The sequence below is a fragment of the Ailuropoda melanoleuca genome, chromosome 18 (assembly GCF_002007445.2).
Source record: "Ailuropoda melanoleuca isolate Jingjing chromosome 18, ASM200744v2, whole genome shotgun sequence".
Classification (NCBI taxonomy): domain Eukaryota; kingdom Metazoa; phylum Chordata; class Mammalia; order Carnivora; family Ursidae; genus Ailuropoda; species Ailuropoda melanoleuca.
Window position 1 is genome coordinate 18,315,505 of NC_048235.1, and position 16,703 is coordinate 18,332,207.

At 41.6% G+C, this 16,703-nt stretch overlaps 1 protein-coding gene across 1 annotated transcript in view; it reads right to left on the reverse strand.

Annotated features, from left to right (window-relative positions):
• PDGFRL (platelet derived growth factor receptor like) overlaps positions 1-16,703 on the reverse strand; it is a 62,231-nt gene that overhangs the window by 37,172 nt on the left and 8,356 nt on the right. Inside the window, exon 2 of the mRNA XM_011230530.3 lies at positions 7,532-7,829. Coding sequence (XP_011228832.1) covers positions 7,532-7,829 — 298 coding nt within the window. The remainder of the gene's footprint in view (positions 1-7,531; positions 7,830-16,703) is intronic.

A 16,703-nucleotide genomic window follows, 5' to 3' on the forward strand; every position in this document is an offset into this window, starting at 1 on the left:
TTGGGCTGCCCTCCCTTTGTGTTGTCTGTGGGTGGAGCCAGCAGTTGCCCACTGTGGTGGAGTGAGAATCCAGATGCCCTCCCTTCTTTCTGGAAGCTATTTATTGTTTTCAGACAAACCAGCCATCAAAGAGATCTCCTGTGCCCCACCTACTCCTCCCAACTTAAAGTTCTTAACTGGAAAATGCTAACATCCGACCAGACACACAGGAACATCCTGAAAGACAATGCCTGGGCCCTGATTTTCTAGGGAGGAGAGGCAGGGTTTCTTCATGACCACATCAGCCTGGCTTGTTTTTAAGGCTCTGACAATGCTAACAAGCCAGCTAAAATCTGCAGTGTCTGCCTGTTCTTACCCAACATTGTCTTATATTTAATCATCATCTGGGCCACCTATCCTAAGTTGCTTATTTTCTTCCCTGGTTCAGCCTTGTGCCAAGATTCCCCTGCTCTAAATTCTGAAAGTGTATTATGAGAGGAATAAAATGTTTCCAGAAAAGATGGAAATGGATTATGTTGATTGCCTAGTAGAGGTTGATCAGATGGCCCAGAACATTTTTTTTTTTTAAGATTTTATTTATTTATTTGACAGAGAGAGAGGCAGCGAGAGAGGGAACACAAGCAGGGGGAGTGGGAGAGGGAGAAGCAGGCTTCCCGCCGAGCAGGGAGCCAGAGGCGGGCTTGATCCCAGAATGCTGGGATCATGACCTGAGCCGAAGGCAGACGCTTAACGATTGAGCCACCCAGGTGCCCTGGTCCAGAACATTCTTATATTGTTTTTTTAATAGGATCAATAGAAAAATCAAGTTGTTTAAATTTGCAAAGAAACTTTAGGTCCAGAATATGCCTGTAGACCCCAGTTTGTGGAAAATGGGTGTGAGGTGCATGGAGGGAGAGTGGGTACACCTGACACTGGGAAGTGATGTTGTGTTTCTCCTAAAGGCAGTGAGGAATAATAACCCTCACAGTATGGTATATATATCTCTCTATACTTTCTATGTGTGTCCGTTTATGAAGGCTTTAAGTCAACAACTCAGAATGCCCTTACATTTCACTCTAAATCCCTCAGCATAACTGACAAGGCCCTCTACAGGCTGACTCCTGCTTACCTTCCACCATCATTTTTCCATGGTCACTTCCTTTTGGCTCCACTACCTTGAGCTACCCCATCTTCCCCCAACACCCTCAATGTTCCAGGTGCTATAATCTCTCAGCTCTAGCCAACTCCTTATGCTCTTCTCTCTTTCTGGAATTTTCTTATGTTCTTCTCCTACCCCCTTCTTTACCTGATTAACTCTCAGCCTTCAGGTATTAGCTTGAGTTTTCTCCTCTCTGACCCTGTGCTTCTGCTAACAAGGCATTCACACAGCTATATATTAAAATTGCTTATTTAATAGTATCTTTCCCTGTAGTTAAAAGCTCTACGGGTACAGATGTTGTGTCTATCTTGCTCACCGTCATATCTCCAGCATCCACCTAGCATAGGACCTTGAACATCATAAATGCTAAATTAATAATATAATAGTAATAATAATAATGATTGTTGGAAAAGAAGAACAAAAAAAATTAAGGGAGAGTGGTGGTGGGAAGATGGGCGGTCAAAAAGCAGGAAAGCAGGAGGGGGGCGGGCAGAGGAGTTAGGAAACAGAACAGTCAATAAATGGTACCAAATACAGTCAGAAAAACAACCTTGCCAATTCCAGTGTCAAAAGAGAGTGGGGTTCTATGTGATCTGGGATGAACCGAATCTAGAATTAAAGTCTGAATCAATTTCAGCACCTAAAAATACAGAATCTTCACATTACTCTTAGCCTCTGAAGCGCCAGCTAAACTGTTCAAGTGCCCAGCGCTCTGGGAAGACTCTTCAGGACTCAGCACCACCAGTGAACTTACCCTGGTGTGGGCACATGAGCTTACAAATGCCCACCCCTTTTTTGTTAGGAAACTGAATTCTAGACTGCTTAAACTATAACTTGACACTGTGACCACTGCGTAGCCTGAAAGAATGAAAGAACCATCAGCACAAATGTGCAATCCTTTTTCCCAACCAGTCTTCTTTTGAAATTTTTTTTTTTTTTTTTTTTTTTTTTTACTGGTGAAAGGAAGAGAAGTGTAACACAGCTGAAACCTGCCATCTAGTGGGCCTTCTAATGACATGGGTTTGCCAATGTGAAGGGAGTGAGCAGCACAGAACAGGAAGCCTTGAAGAAGCCCACAAGCACACATCATCTCAGGTCATCCCAGGGGGTGGTCAACGTCCACCTTTGAGGATGAGGGATCATTTATGGCCTTTTTTTTTCTTCTTCAAAGATTTACTTATTTGACAGAGACAGCCAGAGAGAGGGAACACAAGCAGGGGGAGTGGGAGAGGAAGAAGCAGGCTCCCAGAGGAGGAGCCCGATGCGGGGCTCGATCCCAGAACGCCGGGATCACGCCCTGAGCCAAAGGCAGATGCTTAACGACTGCGCTACCCAGGTGCCCCCATTTATGACCTTCTGACAAAGCTCTTCTTTCCAAGCAGCCCAGTGTAATGTTTTCACATTCTGATGTGCAAAAGGTTAACAGAGATCAATGTGAAATTTCAATCACTTTCACTCCAAAGTTATCCTAGCTAGGAATCAGTGCTCCCTTTGGGAAAGCATATGTTTTATTTCTGTTTTGAGTCTTAATTTTAGAAATCAGATTTGTAAGTCAGGGACCCAAAAAGCTAAAAAAGGAGGAGGAGGAAGAGGAGGAGGAGGAAAAGGAGGAAGAAGAGAAGTTAACAACAAATCTGTCTTCCCTGAAGCACCTACCTGCATGAGGCCAAGAGTGGTCTTTGGTCTAAATGTGTCCTGTAAGACATGGCTCAGAGCACTTGTGCAGAACAGCAGCTCTATGTTGGGAACCAGGAGGCTGGGGTTTAAGCCTCGTGCTGCTGCTCACCCATTGTCAGGTGTGGAGAAGACGTAAGAGCTCAGTTTCAGATGGTTCCATTCAGAGCAAGGGTCAGGCAGGCGAGCAGGAGATTCAGAGCTGGAGCTCAACAGAAATATTAAGGTCTGCCATATGATCAAGGGAGGGCATCTGGTAGCACGTAATGAAAAAAGAAAAAGGCACAAAACCAATATTTAACGTCTGGGAGAGCTGGAGGAAGGGCCTGTGAGGCAGGAAGAAAACTGGCAGAAAATGATGCTGTGGCAGCCAAGAGCAGAGCGTTCCCTTCTGTTGAATGGACCTGGTGGGGCAAGTCACATGGGGATTGAAAAGAAAACTCTGGATTTAATGACCTTGACTTTGGTGATTAAATGCATGTGGAGGTGCGCCTGGGTGGCCCAGTCCTTAAGCGTCTGCCTTCAGCTCAGGTCATGATCCCAGGGTCCTGGGATCGAGCCCCACATCAGGCTCCTCCGCTGAGAGCCTGCTTCTTCCTCTCCCACTCCCCCTGCTTGTGTTCCCTCTCTCGCTGGCTGTCTCTCTCTCTCTCTCTCTGTCAAATAAATAAATAAAATTAAAAAAAATGCATGTGGAGTAGTGGGTCAGGTAGTCTAGGTGGAGGGTGATAGAAGAGGGCAATGGAGACGATGAGAGTAGAGAGAAACTCTTCCAAGGGGCCTGGCTCTGAAGGTAAAAGAGGAAGGTGGCTGGAGGGCACATGGAGGCCAAGGTGGGTTTTCTTAATATGGAGAAGGCTTATGGAAGGAATCCTGTTGAGAAGGGGAGGTTGAAGATGCTGAACAGGGAGGCAATAACTGATATCTCAAGGCTCCTGAGAAAGCAGGCAAGGTTGAGATCCAAGACACAGGCAGTTTGGCCTTAGCCAGGGGGAGGAACCCTTCCTCCTTGATAACTGTCAGAGTAGGGAAGGAAGGGATGTGATAAGATGAAGTCAAGGCAATTTAAGGGCTCCAATTTCTCAATAAATTAGATGAGAATTTCATTAGCTCAAAGGAAAGAGATGGAAAAGATCAGAAGTTTAAGAAGAGAGGAAAAGTGAGCTCTCTAGAGAAATCTATCCAGCATTGCCAGACACAAGTGAAGTGACCACAGTCTAATGGCACCCATCTGGCCAGCTGCATGCTTTCCTCCATCAGTGTTCAGTGCCCAAGTGTGGGCAAGAAGTGGCTGAACAGGTTCATCTTGGGTTGGAAATTTCCAAGAAGGGATAAAGGAAAAACAGAGGGCAACATAACTTACTTAGGATGGATTCAAGAGATAGGTAGAAACAACAGACCCTGGAGACTAATGAGCATAGATGGGGGACAAGATGGATAAAGAGGGAAAAGTTCCTGGGGGTGGAGATAGGGGTGTCAGTTGACAAAATGGCCCCATAAGGTGAAGCAAAACTAGGCTCTGAGATAGTGGGGATGGATCCAAGGTGGCACAGCACCCTAGATATAAAACATATTCACATTTTGTTGTCACTCCCCACCCCATATGCACAGTGCACATGTTGGCACTAAGTGTGTCTTTGAATGTTGAGTGAACAAATGCATGCCCAGGAACTGGTTTCTGAAATGACCACTAAACCCCTGGGGAAACCAAAAACTATTTCCTGAGTTTTGGTGTGTGTCGGGCACTCTTCAAGGTGCTAGGAATCTCACGATGAACCAAGCAAACACAGTATTTGCCAACAAGTGGCTTACATTTCCATGGGGGAAGATGAACATAGGCCCCAGATTACAAAGAACTGATCAATTAAATGAAAAAGGGAAGAGGTGTACAATCTTTTGTGGATCTTCTATATTATAAGTTACGCTGTCTGTGCAACATTCCCTGATTTGAGTCTCGATCAGAATTAACTGCCCCAAAAGATCACTCGATGATCATGCTTGAGAAATATACACTGCTTAGTAACAATTAGCTGCAATTTATTGAACATTTGCCATGGGCCAGGCGGCACCTACATTAGATAATATAATCTCCACATTCCAGATGAGGAAAGTGGGTTCTAGGCAAATTACTGATCAAAAATCACTTTACTGGTTAGTGGTAAAAGCAGGATTCAAATCTAGCTATGCCTCTGCCTGACCTCTCTGTTCTATAACCCTTTCCCGCTTCTGGTCTGAAGACTGAATTTCGACAAATGTGGTAGCATTGTGAACTTTGTTCCAGAAAGCTACCAAAATTGCTTAAAATGACCAGGCTTTATTGGAAGCACACCTGGGGAGCTTCCAAACCCAAAGCTGTCAGAACAGTGGTAAGAACTCATTCCACAGGAAAAGAAAACACAAGATGAATATTTCTCTTCTATCCAAAGGTACCATGTTCTGGGAAAGTTGTCAAGAGTCAATTTGTTGAAATCTCTGGTGTCAAATAAATTATGATTTTGTTGTTGTTTTATACAGACTTATGACTAGATGTTTTTCAAATTTTTCACATTTTTTTGGTAAGGTCCTTGGGGGCCCACATCTGTCTTTACTTTCTTATAAAGCCCTGACTCTGCTTCAAATGAATACGGTTTAATGTTACAAAGTCAAAATGGGGTTTTCCAGCTCTTAGATATTTCTCTTCAACTCAGATTCATGTTCACTTTACTTTGAGTCCTTAAGATATTTTCAAACACATTGTGGCCAATACAACTTTGAAACTATTTCTAGAAAATACTATATCTTCAAGGGTCAAATCATCTAGGTTTAAAATACTGTGAGTCAAAAATTAGCTGTTCAGAATGATTTAAAATAGCTCAATTCTGGTTTTACAACAAAGTGTGTAAATCTCACTTTGGAAATTAAATCATTTTAAAGGTACACGGTAGCAAATCTTTCCAGATCTGTCCCAAGCAGGGGATGTACACACATACTTTAATACACACACACACACACACACACACACACACACACACACACACACCACTCTTCATCCAACCCAATAGCCCTCAAGGAAAACTCTACACTATTCTATCTCCTGAAGCCAGAACATCTTCAGAATAAAATGTGAAAGAGTCTTAATATAATAGGGTGGAGAAATGGAGAGGTATTACTTGTATATATTTTATTTATTCTTTAAGGTGTATGTGTCTAAGAAGGGGGAGAAGATTGTCTAGTTATTCAATAGCTAAAGATAAATGCCAAGGACTCAGTTAAGCCCCGTGAAAAACACAGATTTAAAAAAAAGGAATCCTAAATATAAAGAGTGATCAAATGAGGATTCAGCCTGGGCCATGGGAAAGTGAACCCAGGAGGCAGGACACAGCCTTCCCTGAGAAAGCCACAGGCAGGCTGAAGTTAGCCAGGTGAAGAGGGGGCCCCGAGGGAGCCAGGCACATTTAATGATCTTACAGGAGCCCAGGCTAGTGAAAGCAGAGATATTCATCAAGAGATTAGAGGCCACTCTGAGAGAGATTCTGAGTTCAAGGAGGATCTCATCAGTCAGGTAAAGATGTCGGACTTTATCCCTCAGTGGAGCCCTACCCACTAAGTAGGGGAAGGGCATGTTCAGATCCACATTTTTAAGACCTCTGCCCAGCCACAGTGAGAAGGAGCCCCGGAGGACATCTGGGTGTGGTTATTGTGTTTCAGGATTGCCGGTGAGGGGCAACATTGGCTGGGGCTGCTGTCGGATGGGTTTACAGATTGAGAGGATGCAGGGGTATGAGGGGAGTTGGGGGGGAGGCAAGGATGCTCCCCAGTTTAGTGTCCCTGCCGCTGAGGGCATGCCAGTGTCCTGGAGGGAGGGGAAGATGTGAGGGGGTGGACTTTGTGTGGAAAATGAGCCTGTCAGGAACACACAGAATTTTTGATGCCTGAGATCCTCATTCTTTCATCATTCAAGTCATTCCAGACAATATCCTGCATTTCCTTTTCCTGAATCATATGAAGAAAAAGCTGGAAAGAATCCTAGAAGTTATGCAGTCAGATCCCCTTCATTCCGTGCATGAGAAAATGGAGGCCCACGGATTTCGGGGGAACCCCCACAAATATGCACTGGGTCCCCAGCCCCTAAGGCCCCGGGGTCCTCCCAGGACCCACTGAAGCATGCTCCATGTTCTTGCCTTTTAACACTTTTCCTAAGCATCACTTTAACCACCTTTCCTGCACAAGAAACCCAGGCTCCAGAAGGTACTCATTCAAACGCAGCCGTCTCACCAACTGAAACTGTGAACACGTACCTCACACACTCAAGAAAGTAAACACAAACGAGAAGCAGTGGAAAAGCCCCAAATCAGTGTAAGTTGACTTCTTCTCAACGCACTTATAGGCATCTCCAGTTAGATTATTTCGGTTTTCATTATGATTACATAAAAAATAAGAGAAAGCAGTGATTGGGCTCATTGTTTTTATGTATGAATTCTTCAATATCTATGCATCACGGTTTCAATTACTTGTCTTTTGGCTTCGTATAAAATTTCACTGTTTTAACCCATGTGGCTAGTATTTGCAATAATTTTTTTAAAAAACTGGACAAAGAAATAAAATCTATGGCTTTTGCTCATTGAGCTTTTTTTTTTTTTTATAAGCTATTAGGGTGAGATGGTAGATGGCAGAAACAACGCAATATTTAACACTAAACCCTTGACCAGCGCAAGTAAAAATAAATACGTAAGCGCTCACCTGAGGCGAGAGTCCTTAAAGGTGTCAAGATAGGTGGGATAACTCCATTCAATCTTGCTCCCTTTACATCGAAGCTCTAGAGTTTGCCCCGCCGTCAGACTCAGGGTGGCGGCAGGTTTCTGGAAGCGGCCTTTATCCATCATATGTATCATTATAGACTGCGCCTTTGGTGTGGCATCAGCTGCGTCCCTGTCCTTGATTTTGGGAATTTTGGGTTTCACTTTCTTGTTGGTAGGCTTGATTCTATTCTCTCCCGGCTCCTTTGGACGCTTGTTCTTGGGAGGCTGTTGGCCAGTAACTAGTACAAACGTGAGGAGAGAACAATGACTCAAGTAGTAACGAACCCGAGGATCCCACACCTAGAGCAGGCACATTTTTGACACTCTTCTCCTACATGAAAATTATTGTCAGGGGTAGTCATTACGTTCTCGGTTCACTCTTTAGTTGTAAAACAATGAGTCTCTGAGAGGGAAGATATTTCAGCTTCAAAGATTTTATTCCAATTCAGCAAAATATCGCACATATGAACTAAACTTCGCACTTACCAAACCTCAAGACTGTCCCTTGTAGCTCACCCTTACAGTCTCTAAGCGGTCACAGAGAATGGCAGCATCAAAGCCACTCAAGGCTGTTTCCTGTCCTTGTGGTCTCAGGGCGGTCATTGTTCATTCTGAATTTACTGTTTAAACGCAGGAATATGTCATCCCCAGGGAGTGCAGACACAGACTGCCCCATGAGCACACTCAGAGGAGTTCAAACCACTACAAACTGTCTCCCAAATGAGCGTGCGCAGCTCATGAGTCTGTGTGTATCTGGGTGAAAAACGTCCATACAGCATACAAAGCTTAGGAAGGAGTAAGTCCTAAACCTGTGCTCATTTATTTTTTATTTTTATCTTTTAAAGATTTATTTTAGAGGGAGCACGCACATGAGTGGGGGGGGAGGAGCAGAGGGAGAGAGAATCTCAAGCAGACTCCCCACTGAGCGAGGAACCTGACAGGGGGCTCCATCCCACGACCCTGATCATGACCTGAGCTGAAACCCAGTTGGCCGCTTAACCCACTGAGCCACCCGGGAGCCCCAAACCTGTGCTCATTTCAAACTTCCACATAAGTTATTAAAAGCTCAACAGTAACTGTAGCAATGGTTTAGAACTTAGCCAAAAAAAAATCTTTTGGGGGAAGATTATTTGATCACCAACATTGTGAATAATTGCTGGCAAAGGGTGATAATAAAAAGCTGACCTACTTTGAGGCCATTTTATTACTGTTTTTCCTTTCTCTATAGACAATTCACCCCTTATTGCCTGCACCCAGGGAGAACGGCTCCCACTTCCCTTCTCTTGCTATGTTACTAGGCTCCAGAAACCTCAAATGCCCCACATGCCCGCACAGCCTTGGACTTGCGTCCACCCAGCACGGATGAGAAGACCATGCAGTTACAGTTTCCCCTCTGTCTGCACGAACTCAAGGGCAACCTCATTATACACCCACAAAATTACCAAATGTCCCAACTTATAGGGCCCTGAGAGATCATTTAGGTAAAATTCTCATGTTGTAGATTTAAAAAATTCAGGAGACCCTGTTGCACACAGCTGGTCAGTAGCAGAATGTGAGAGTAGAATTCAGGTCTTCCGACTCTTATTCCAAGTGCTTATTTCACTACATATAGATAAATATCCTGTATATATTTTGAATAGATATCCAAACAAATCTTGGCCAACTGAGGGAATTACAGGGCATTTGTATAAAATGGGCAGGAGTGATAAATCAGGAGAAAATCTTTTCCTTTTTGATGTATTTATTTATCTAATTCTATGCCGGTGTACTTAAGACTTGGGGTGGTCAAAAGTACAAAGACATTGAAATTGGGATCAAGAAATAGAAAAAGGTAAGTGTTGCAAGCTCTTATACCAGTGGGCCAGGCAGGTGACCAAACAAGGTAAGCCAAGCGGGCCTGCTGAGGCCATATCCTAAGGGACAGCTGTTCCTCTTCAGCAGGCCCCTGCTTTAAGAGAGTACGTCCCTACTCTTGCTGGATCTAATACCTCAAAGATTAGGGCAGAAATGCAGATTTCCTGATTTATAAATATCACAAACGCAAGTTTTAGAAACTTCATGTTTGAATCCCTGAGAAGTCAGGTAGTAATTTTCCTTGAAGGGGTGAGATGACCAGAAGGGGACAGGAGGGGAATTTCCAGGAACATTCTCTCTTGATCTGGGCTAGTTACAGGTGTGGGCACAGTTTGTGAGCATTTCATGGAGCCATACTCTTATGTACTACAAATTCAGCTGATCTGGACTCAACTGTGTAATGATAGACTTGGCTTCCTTTGCCTGTTGCCCTTCGCCCTTTGAAACAGGAGCCATTTTGATGCCACTTTTAGTTCAGCTGAGCCCAGACTCTGGAACCAATCCCACTCTGAACCCAGTATCAATCAACATCAACTCCTCAACACGTTGCCTTCTTTGGGCTTGTGTGTCTTGCTGCCTAAGCCCTGTTCCTTTCCATGACTTCAGGGCCAGTCGAGACCCCTTCTCCTTTCCCTAGGTCTGAGTCTCTAGTTATTTCCCATCCTTCCTCTACTCTAGCTGCTCTGGGTCATGGGCCCTGCCAAGCTTCTTCAGTCCTTCCAGCGAGCAGAGCTGTGTTCTTAAGCACTGGTCTCCAAGGCGAGTCCCCAGTGCCTGCTGTTGAACCTGCTGTTTGCCAAGACTTCCCCTGATCCCGCACATTTGGCTTATTTACCCCCAAAGTTCTAATGACAGAGGAGGGTGGGCATTGGCACACATGCACATATTTCCCCAACCTTCTAGAAGGAGAAGCACTGTAACCGCCGGGAACATGTCAGATCAACATAAGCACACTAATCCAGCAAGGTCAATTGCGAACGTTAAGTCTCAGTTTTGCAATGGAGTAAAAGTCACAGTACTTTACTTAAGGTAGAGAATTAAAGTGTACCATTAGAATGTCCATCATCTGTGCCCCGCAGGCATTTTGATCACATCGTGCCTGTGGGATTCATGGACTTCCGGGTTGAAATCTAATTTGATGTGTCTTCTTTATCATGTAGCAGGAATCCAAGCTATCAGAAATAACCACGACTGTCTGTAAATCCTGTGGAATTTAGAAAACCCGTGCAACTCACTTGACTTCTAAGCTCTCAGAGCCTGTGGGACTCTGCTACTGAGGAACATTAGATTGCCTAATTATGGATGTTATGCCTCCCAATATGTGGTATTATCCCTGCAAAGGAATTTGACTTGTTCACCAAATAGACATGTCAACTGATCCAACCGTAGAGTTGGTCCAGCTGCCTGACGAATGAATTGTCCATGGTTTGATAACAATGACACTAAGTTACAAGAGCCAGCCTACTGACCCCACAAGATACCCAGACAGACCTGGGTTTGAGTGGTTCCCAAATTCCAAGTCTAACTTCTTGAAAAATATGACTTTTCTACCCATGTAAATTATTTTTGAAAGGTCTAAAAAAATTATAAAGAAAAGTGAAAGCCCATTACCATTGCATTTTTGAGTTGATAGCAATATATTGCTATTTGAGCTGATAGTAATATATTTTGTAGAGAAATAGGTGGTAAAGTTCACAACTCATTAAATAACATTTTGACTTCAGGTCCTAGCTGCCACTTACTAGCTGTGTGGCACTGGGAAGTTATCAATCCTCTCAGTTTCTTCATCTGTAAATTGAGTTATATGTTAATAATGACTGTCTCATCAACCGTTGTGGGGATTAAATGAGTTCATACATTTAACATACTGAGAATAGTGTCTGACCCACAGTAAATAAGTGCTAGCTAAGTTCTACTTGCTATTTTGTGGTTGTCTTGTGATAAGGTCTCATGGTGATCTCCATGATAAATTTGTAATGGAAGCAAAGCAGTTAATCTTCTTCCTAATTTACCAGTGAAATAATTGAGATCACAGATGCCAAGGAGCTCACCCCAGGTCACTAAGAAGCTAGCAAAGAAACAGACTCTGGGATGCAAGTTCTAGAGTCTTCTCTGGTTCATGCTATTGTCCTTTGATTCACTTAAAGATTAGCATATTATAAGTTTCTTTTCTTCCTCTTTTCTCTTTTTTCCCCCCCACAAGTCTCATGCATAGCACCCTTGTCTAAGTGGTTTCCTTGTGTGATATGCCCCAAGCTTTGACAAGAAGTTCCAAATCAAACAGAAGGTGATGCCAGGGAGAAGAGTACAACGTTCCTGGAAGGGCTGGTTATGCTTTTCCAAGGCATACATTAGAATCCCTAAGTGAAAAGACACTGGTCAAAAGCCTGTCTCCAAAATAAATGAATAAATGTTATAAAATAAGAAACAAACAGGACAAAGGACTGTAATCCCTCAGCATTAACTGAGGATTGCAATCAAACCTTTCATAAAGGTGGCTTAACTAATAACCTCTCTAATTCTATAGAATAATGTTGGAGGAATTAAAAAAGAAAAAAAACCCACATTCGCTAGCAGAATCACTGACAGATGCTCAGAGAAGGACTAGATATGAATACTGTCATTAATAAAAAGGTCTGTAGCTATTTGCCTTTTTCTCCCTATGGACAGTTAATGGTAAAGGTCTGGCATGAGGGTTGCATGAAAATAACCACAGTATTAACTTGTTGAGTAGCTCACGGCTTCCCCAGTGAGTTATATAAACTGATGAACTACTCTAAGGTTTTGATTCCTCATGAAACACACCACAAGCATACATACACTTCCCCAAGAACAATGCTGAGAAGGTAGGAAAGCAATGACACTTGGGAGAGGAAAATGTAAAGGTGAGAGGCTTTCCTTTCCTTACTCCCTTGAAGAACCCCACTCCAAAATACCCTCCTACCATTTCTCAAAGTATCATTTTCTTAAAATAGCAATTTCTAAGAATAAATACTTCTATTCCAGGACAGAGATATAACTTTGACAGCTCCTGGCCAATTGCACCAGGTCGGTGGTCTCTGCCAGGACCAGAGCACCCCCAAAGTGGCTCCCACAGGATCAACCTCACCCAAAGATATGCCCACAGCAGCTGTGTTCCAGCCACAGCAGGAAGGCACATGCAGCCCACACAAGGTGATCCTGGAATGTCTGGTTCTGGTAACCAAGAAAGATTGCACTTCCAGGCCCCACAGGACACACTTTACATGATGCCATGTTCTTCAAGACCAGAAGATGTAGCTAATCTACCTAAACCATAGAAACAAACACAGAGAGTCAGAGAATGAGGAGACAGAGGAATATGTTCCAAACAAAAGAGCAAGACAAAATCTTAGGTAGAACTAAACAAATTGGAGATCTAAGTAATCTATCTGATAAAGAGGTCAAAGTCATGGTCATTGGACTCAGGGAAAGAATGGATGAATACAGTGGAAACTTCAACAAAGAGAAAGAAAATATTAAAAAGAACCAATCAGGGTTGAAGAATACAATAACAAATAAAAAATACACTAAGGGAATCAATAGCAGATTAGAAAATGCAGAAAAATGGATCAGTGATCTGGAAGACAGGGTATTGGAAATAACACAGAAGATTTTTAAAAAATGAGGACAGCTTAAGGAAAAGCTAGGACAACATTAAGCATACAAACATTTGCATTACAGAGTTGCCAGAAGGGATAGAGAGAAAAGGACAGAAAACTTATTTGAAAAATAATGGCTGAAAACATTCCTAACCTGGGGAAGGAAACAGACATCCAAGTTCAAGAAGAACAGAAAGCCCCAAACAAGATGAACCCAAAGATGTCCATATCTAGACACATTATAATTGAATATCAAAAATTAAAGATAAAGAGAGAATCTTGAAAGCAGCAAGAGAAAAGCAACAAGTTGTGTACAAGGGAACACCCAAAAGATTATCAGCTGGTTTTTGAGCAGAAACCTCACAGGCCAGAAGGGAGAGGATAATATATTCTAAGGGCCAAAGGAAAAAACTACAATCAAGAATATTCTATTCCACAAGATTATCATTCAAAATTGAAAAAGAGAACGTTTCCCAGACAAACAAAAGTTAAAAGAGTTCATCATCACTAAACTGGCCTTAGAAGAAATGTTAAAGGGACTTCTTTAAGAGAAAAAAAAAAAAAAAAGCCATTAGTGGAAGAAAATGATGAAAGAAAAATCTCACCAGTAAAAGCAAATGTATAGTAAAGGGAGTGGAGCAACCATCTATGAAACTAGTGTGAAGGTTAAAAGACAAAAGTAGTAAAATCAACTATATCTACAATAATTATTTAATGGATACGCACACACACAAATGTAATGTGACGTCGCATACATAAAACGTGGGGAAGGTAAAAATGTAACATAGTGCTTTTAGAATGTGTTCAGACTTAAGCAACCATTAACTTAAAATAGATTGCTATATAAATAGGGTGCTATATATAAACTTCATGGTAACCAGAAACCAAAAACCTACAATAGTTTTACAAAAAAAACCCAAAAAACAAAACAAACCAAAGGGAGATTTCTAAACATGGCACTAAAGAAAGTCATTAAATCACAAGAGAAGAGAGCAAGAGAAGAAGAAAGGAACAGAGAGAACTATAAAAGCAACCAGAAAACAGTGAACAAAATGGCAATAAGTATGTATCGGTCAATAATTACTTTAACTATTGATAAATGCTCCAATCAAAAGACATAGGATAAGTGATTACATAAAAAAAACAAGACCCATCTCTATGCTGGCTTTAAGAGACTTAGTTCAGAGCTAAATGCACACACACAGACCAAAAGTGAAGGGATGGAAAAAGATTATCCATGCAAATGGAGATTAAAAAAAAAAAAGAAGAAGACCTGGGGTAACAATATTTATGTCAGAAAAAAAAGAGTTTGTTTGTTGTTTGTTTGAGAGAGAGAATCCCAAGCAGGCTCCATGCTCAGCACAGAGCTGGACAGGGGGCTTGATCCCATCACCCTGAGATCATGACCCCAGCTGAAATCAAGAGTCTGATGCTTCACTGAATGAGCCACCCAGGGGCTCCCAGACAAAAGAGACTTTAAAACAAAGACTATAAAAATGGCAAAGAAGGGTATTGCATACTGATAAAAGCATCAATCCAGCTGGAGGATATAAACATTGTAAATATCCATGCACCAAATACAAAAGCAAATTTTAACATACGTAGAGGGAGAATTTCACAGTAATGCAGTAAGAGTAGGGAACAAAAACTCCCGCTTATATCAATGGATAAATCATCCAGACAGAAAATCAATAAAGAATCAGTCACTTTGAGCAACACATTAGACAGACTTAATATATACAGAATGTTACATCCGAAATCAACAGAATACATATTCTTTACAAGTGCATATGGAACATACACCAGGACAGATCACATGTTAGGCCACAAAACAAGTTTCAGTAAATTTAAGACTGAAATCATACCAAACATCTTTTCTGACCACAAAAATACGAAGCTAGAAATCAATTATGAGCAAAAAAACAAACAAACAAACAAACAAAAAACCTAGAAAAGNGACTGAAATCATACCAAACATCTTTTCTGACCACAAAAATACGAAGCTAGAAATCAATTATGAGCAAAAAAACAAACAAACAAACAAACAAAAAACCTAGAAAAAACACAAGCATGTAGAGGCTAAACAAAATGCTACTAACCAACTAATGGGCCACTGAAGAACTAAAATAAATAAAAAATACCTAGAGGCAAATGAAAATGGAAACACAATTTTCCAAAATCTATGGGATGCAGCAAAACAGTTCTAAGAGGAAGTTCATAGAGATACAGACCTAACTCCAAGAAACAAGGGAAGTCTCATGGGGCACCTGGGTGGCACAGCGGTTAAGCGTCTGCCTTCGGCTCAGGGCGTGATCCCGGTGTTATGGGATCGAGCCCCACATCAGGCTCCTCCGCTAGGAGCCTGCTTCTTCCTCTCCCACTCCCCCTGCTTGTGTTCCCACTCTCACTGGCTGTCTCTATCTCTGTCAAATAAATAAATAAAATCTTAAAAAAAAAAAAAAGAAACAAGGGAAGTCTCAAATCTAACCTTACATCTAAAGGAGTTGGAAGGGGGGGAGCCCAAAATTAGTAGAAGGAAGTAAATAATAAAGATCAGAGTGAAAAATAAATAGAGACCAAAAAAAAAAAAAAACATACAGAAGATCAATGAAACGAAAGTGGGTTCTTTGAAAAGAAAAAGAAAATTGATAAGCCTTCAGCCACACACGAAGAAAAAAAGGGCCCAAATAAAGAAAATCAGAATGAAAAAGAAGTTACAACTGACACAACAAGTATACAAAGATTCTCAAGAGACTACTATGAGCAATGACATAGCAACAAATGGTACAACCTAGAAGAAATGGATAAATTTCTAGAAACATACAATCTTCTAAGAATGAATTGGGAAGAAATAGAAAATCTGAACAGACAGATTATTAGTAATTAAATTGGATCAGTAACCAAAAAATCCCAACAAACAAAAGTCAGAACCAGATGGCTTCCCTGATAAATTCTACCAAACATTTAAAGAAGAATAAATACTTTTCTCAAACTATTCCAAAATATTGAAGGATTGCTTCCAAATTCATTCTATGAGGCAACTACTACCCTGATACCAAATCCAGACAAACACTACAAAAAAAGAAAATTACAGGCCACTCTTCCGCATGAACATGGATGCAAAAACCCTTAACAGAATACTAGCAAACCACAGTCAATGATACATTAAAAGGATTATATGTCATGATCCAATAGGATTTATTTATTCCAGGGAATCAAGGACGGGTCAATATCTGCAAATCAATCAACATGGTACAACATTAACAAAATGAAGGATAAAAACCATATGATCATCTCAATAGATGCAGAAAAAGCATTTGACAAAATTCAACATCTGTTCATGATAAAAACTCTTTTAACAAAATGGGTGTAGATGAAACATACCTCAACATAATAAAGCACATATGTGAAAAACCCACAGCTAACAACATATTCAATGGTGAAAAGCTGCAAGCTTTTCTTCTAAGAGCAGGGACAAGACTATGATGCTCGTTCCCACCACTTTTATTCAAAACATTACCAGGAGTCCTAGCCACAGCAATCGGACAAGAAAAATTAATAAAAGTCATCCAAACTGAGGGGCACCTGGGTGGTTCAGTCGTTAAGCATCTGACTTTGGCTGAGGTCATGATCCCAGGG